Raw genomic sequence first — 4,936 nt, 5'->3', positions numbered from 1 at the left:
TGGGAGTACTACGAGGGACTTCAGCTATGAGTTCTAGAACTAGGCTGGGCTCTGGCACCAACACCACGACTAAGTCACTTTGTTCAATTTTCCCGTCTGTGATATTTAGGCCGAGGTGTGTGTGTGAGGACAAGATGGGGCATGATAGAGCTGACAGTACTTGATAGAATGATGTTAAAGGGGGTAAGGGTGGCATGGTTATACACCACCTACCCACAGCCTGTCTGCCCTTCTATCTTTGCTTAGGTTGTATGGTTTGCAACCAGTTGCTCGAAATCTGGGCCTTTGTGCTCTTTCTTACCCTACTCTGCATGGAAAGTGAAGTCAGGTGGTTCATGCCTATAAATGAAAGGTGTGGTCATTTAAATAGTGAGCTAATGAAAATCATCATTATCTTGTGTCTCTGTGAATCTACTGCTTACCTATTATGCCTGATGGTCCATCATTTGAGCCTCTTTACAGGGTTAAACATTGCCCTCTGCAGGCTACTCTGAAAATGTTAACTCTTCTAGAAGAGGTAATGTGGAGTCCTTTACCACAAATTAGTTTATTAGATAGAAGATACTCAATCACATGAAAGCACTTAACACCTGGGGAGAGAAATGGGTGGAATTCTCTGACTTGATAATTTTGTCTCTGGTCAATCGGACTGTGGGGTGGAGGTGAGCCTGTCTGACAGTGAAGGAACAAAGAAGCCAAAGGATCAGAAGCCAGGTTGATCTGGCATCATAGGGCTGTAAGGCACTCTTAGCTCAAGAACAGCTCAGCCTGAAAGCGAAAAGAATGAAGCCTGCAGACAGGCCCTATCCTTTCCTTAGCAGAGAGAAGTTACTGGGGAGGAGAGAGATAGGGTGCACAGCAGTCGGCTTGAGTCTGCTCAAGGTGGCCAGAAAAGCTTTTGAGTTGGGAGTTCAGGGAGTAAAGGGGGACCAAGTTGCATCCATTCCCCATCTTCCCCATCCCAAGATCATGCCTTCTTCCCTTCTAGCTCCAAACCCCCTCCCCAAGCCATGAAGGGTTCACCTGGAAGGAGAGCTAGGGAAAAGCGACTGTGGCAGGTGCATGGCTGGATGGTAAATGGGCTGCTGCCACCTGAACAAGATCCTTTGTGGGCAACTAACATGACTGTGAGAATCTGGCAAGCACCTTGCGTGGCTTGGCTCTGCCCATCCATGGTCTAGCTGAATGTTGAGTCCCATTTGGCCATGACAGCTTGTGCTTCTCATAAAGATGCATGGGCACTGGCTGGAGCCTCTGTGATACCCAATACTCTGGGTGTTCCACAAACAACACTGCCATACTGCAGTCTTCTATTGCCATGGCTACTGCCTGGGGCTCCCTCTAGTTGCCGAACCTATTTCACTTCTTGATAGGAAGCCTTTCCAAACAGTGCTATTAAGCTGAGGTGCCAACATTCTGGGGTTGGTAAAAGAGTACTGGCTTTGGAGCCAGACATATCTGAGTTTGACCTTGTCTGTTCCTAGCCAGGTTATCCAACAAGTTACCTATTTTGCTTCCTCATCTTTGGAAATGGAATATACACTGCTATTTAGGATTGTGAGGATTAAGGATAATATATGCCCAATGTTTAACACTTAGTTTCAGAAACACTTTGAGCTTTTAGGTCAGTTGTGATTAAATGCATTTGTTAATTCAGTACATATTTATTGAATGTCTACTATGTGCCACAGTGCCTGACAGTAGCTGCGTAGTGATTTCTTCTGGCACAAATTCCCCTGGGGGAGTGGTTGGGGGGAATGGGTCAGAAGCTTAGATGGCAGATTCAGTAAGCTTTTAGCACAATAATTTTAATTGCAAAAATAAACAGTTTTGTCAACTGCTCGAGAGTAGCGTCTGCTTTACAAAAATTAACAACAACAAAAGGAAATAACCCCAAAGCAAAACGATACATCCAATGGCTGCTGGAAACGACATTGCTGTACAAAATCCCGCGCGAGACCGGCTCGGCGCTGCCCCAGCCTGCCTCTGGGGGAGGGTCTAATGAGGGGCGTGGGGCGTGCGCCAAGCCAGTTACAAAAGACTATCTTGAGTCCCAAGGAAGGGCCTACTCAGTGGGTGGCCTGAGAGGACTTCCCTCAAAGCGCGGCTGACGCGGGAGTCAGCTCCGGGGACCGCAGGAGCTGTCCACGGAGCTGGTGCTGAACGAGGCGTGAACGGCGGGCACTTCAAGGGAACTGGAAGCGGGACCAGAGGCCGGCCCCGGGACGTGCCGGGAAGGGGGGTGGGGGGGGCGGGCCAGGTCGCCTCTTTCGTGCCGGGCGGCGGCGCCTCAATCTACAAACGCATCTCCCTCTCACAGGGCGGCGAAAGAGAGGCCCAAAGAGTAAAAGCCAAGGCCCTTGAGCCGCTCCTCGGCGCGCGCCTTCTGCTTGAGGTGCACCTTGCTGTGCCTTTTCTTCTCATCACTGCGCGCGAAGCGGCGGCCGCACACGTCGCAGGCAAAGGGTTTCTCACCCGTGTGAGTGCGCACGTGTGTGGTAAGGTGGTCGCTTCGGCTGAAGTTGCGGAGGCAGATGCGGCACTGGAAGGGCTTGTGGCCGGTGTGGATGCGCAGGTGGCGGTTGAGCTCGTCGGAGCGCGCAAAGCTGCGCACACAGCTCTCCACTGGGCAAGCAAAGGCCTTGGCATGCGGCCGCGGGCAGAAGCAACGCGCGCTGCACTTGCCGCCCCGGCGCCCCTTGCGCCGCGCCTTGGTGGGGGGGAATGGGGCCGGCGGCGGTGGCCCGGGAGGCTCAGGCACGCCACTGCTCCCAGGGATGTCTGCCACCAGAGGTTTCGGGAAGTCCGCCGCGGTGCTGCGGAGACCCAGGGGAGAAACCTGAGCCTGAGTACCGGCCAGAAACTCTCCGCCGTCGCCGCTACTCCCCCCATCCCCACTAGGAGGGGTCAGGAGACCCGGGAGGCCCTCGGCCACCTCCCCTAAGTCACCTGCGGCCAACGGGAAAGCGTCGTAAGACCCCGTGGGGTAGAGTCTGTTGGCGGGACCGGCCGGCAGCTCCGCTGGGCAGCTGATGGACAGCAGGTCTTCAATCTTGGCCCCCATCGAGGGGAAACGGGCGTCGGCGGCGGCCTGGTAACCTCCCTGTGACCCACAGCTCCCTGGGGCTCCAGCTGAGAGCAGCTCCCAGGAAGCGTAGGGGCCTTTGAAGGCCGAGGCAGTGTCCAGCGCGGGAGAGGCCGGAGGCGCCCGGAGGCCTGGCTTGACGTCGGGCGGGGAGAGCTGAGGCTCATACAGGCACTGTGAGGGGGCGCCTGCCGAGGGTGAGACCTCCCAGAACGCGTCTGGGAAGGCGGCAGCGCCCAGATCCGGGGAGTAAAGGTCCGGTGGACCCGGCAGCAAGGCGTCGGGGCCTGCGGGAAAAGAGGCGTCCAGCGGAGACCGGGATGCTGCCGCCTCAGGGCCGGGGAAAGGTGCCAGACCCAGGATGCCCGACATGAGGTTGAAGAGTGCCTCCGGGTCGTGCGGGTGTTCGGGTACTGCTTGGATGAAGAAGCTACCGCTGTAGCTGAGGCCAGGAGGGGGCGTGGGTGCAGGCCCCTCCAGGAAGCAGGAATCGGCTAAGTCCCCCCCGGCGCCGCAGCTGCTCAAAGCCCAGCTCAAGAAGTCGCCTGCTGAGGAGGGAGCAGGAATCAGCTCCGGGCACATCAAAGGGCGCGCCTCGGAGTCTGCAAGCCCCTACCCACGAAACCCTTGGGGCGCACTGACACATAAAAGGTGCCTTTTGCACATTCTGATCCAGCCGGAGCCCGCATACGCCCCAAGACACACACACAAACATGCACACGCAAAACACACGTGCACAGGCAAAAGGACGCCCTGATAAACCCACAGGTTCCTGCGGAGGCGCTGGCGGCACAGTGGGGCTGGGGCTGGGGGTGCGCACCCCAGGACCCCAGAGCCTCCTACCACCCCTACCCCCACAGCTCTATAGTCCCAGTCCCCGCCTGTTCTCAGGCACCATGCGCCCCCGCGCTGCGCCGCCGTCTGAGCACCCTCGGCCGCTCTCCTTACCTCCAGGGTAGCCGGCAGTAGCCGGCGCGTCCCTGCCGGGCAGCCGGGACAATTCGGTGCTGGGTTCCGCGCAACAGCCCTCGGTGGACTTGACCAGGAGCGCGTCGGGGCCGGAAAACTCGCTAAGGTGGAGCATGGCGCGGCGGCGGCTGCGGGGCGCCGGGGGCCTCGCCCGCTGGGCTTGGCTGCGAGCGGGTGACGGGGAGGCCAGCAGTTGGGGTGCCCTGCGCCTCACAGACCCAAGCACCCGGGCTCCTGGCTCCAGGCGCTCACCTCTGGGAAATGGGTCCGGGGGCCGAGGCGCCCTTGCTCGCCGGGACCGGCCTCGGGCGGCGGCTCCTCGCTTCTCCAAAGCGCAGCCGGGCTCCCCCGCTCCGCGGCCCCCCCACTTATATAGCAGCGGCCGCGCTGGCTCCGGGCTTCCGACTCCCCGGGCCACTGCCATTTCGGGAGGCCCCGGCCCTGCCGCCGTGACGTAAATGCCCAAACATGGACACAGGATGTGTGCCGGGGACTCCCGAAAAGGAAAGCTCGGGCTGTGACGTCGCCGCCGCCGCCGCCGCCGGGCCCGCGCCGCTGCGTGCGCGCGCGCTCCCTGAGCGTGGAACCCCGTGCGCGCCGGGGCCGCCGGTGCGCCTGGCTGGGGTGCTGCGCTGCGTGGGGCCGGGCGTTGGGTTAGCGCCCTTCCCGCCTGCAGGCAGAGGCCCGCGGTCGGCGAGGAAAAGCCCCGTGGGCATTGGGAGTCCACAGTTAGGGATTTGAATCTGCTCTGGGCCACTTACTACCTGTGTCACTTAATCTCCCTGGTCAATATCCTCACCTGTGAAATGGAGCCATGTATCTCTAACTTCATAAGTTTACTGTAAAGAGTAATTGGGTTAGCGCATATTAAATTCTATGCAT

The 4,936-nt window shown here is 58.8% G+C and overlaps 1 protein-coding gene across 2 annotated transcripts; it reads right to left on the bottom strand.

Annotated features, from left to right (window-relative positions):
- Positions 1–1,787: 1,787 nt before the first annotated feature.
- On the bottom strand, positions 1,788–4,563 carry EGR4 (early growth response 4). 2 transcript variants are annotated; one of them, XM_036077913.2, is made up of 2 exons: positions 4,034–4,563; positions 1,788–3,633 (listed from the first exon to the last, which is right to left on the bottom strand). In XM_036077913.2, the coding sequence occupies exons 1-2, from the start codon at positions 4,476–4,478 to the stop codon at positions 2,315–2,317; spliced, it is 1,764 nt and encodes a 587-aa protein (XP_035933806.2). In that variant the 5' UTR covers positions 4,479–4,563; the 3' UTR covers positions 1,788–2,314. The 2 variants fall into 2 exon arrangements, with proteins under 2 accessions (XP_035933806.2, XP_035933807.1); XM_036077914.2 differs by having other exon boundaries at positions 1,788–3,630; positions 4,034–4,224.
- Between the last annotated feature and the right edge of the window lie 373 nt (positions 4,564–4,936).

This window comes from Halichoerus grypus, chromosome 10 (genome assembly GCF_964656455.1).
Source record: "Halichoerus grypus chromosome 10, mHalGry1.hap1.1, whole genome shotgun sequence".
NCBI lineage: Eukaryota > Metazoa > Chordata > Mammalia > Carnivora > Phocidae > Halichoerus > Halichoerus grypus.
The sequence above is the reverse complement of the archived record's forward strand: the minus strand, read 5'-3'. Positions and strand labels throughout refer to the sequence as shown.

What these genes read in the sequence shown, in the direction of transcription:
- EGR4 (XM_036077913.2), bottom strand. Translation starts at nt 4,478, where the DNA reads ATGGCAGTGGCCCGGGGAGTCGGAAGCCCGGAGCCAGCGCGGCCGCTG. An exon ending in TACTGCCGGCTACCCTGGAG is followed by an intron (nt 3,634 to 4,033) that starts GTAAGGAGAGCG and finishes CTCCCTCCTCAG; the next exon opens with CAGGCGACTTCTTGAGCTGG.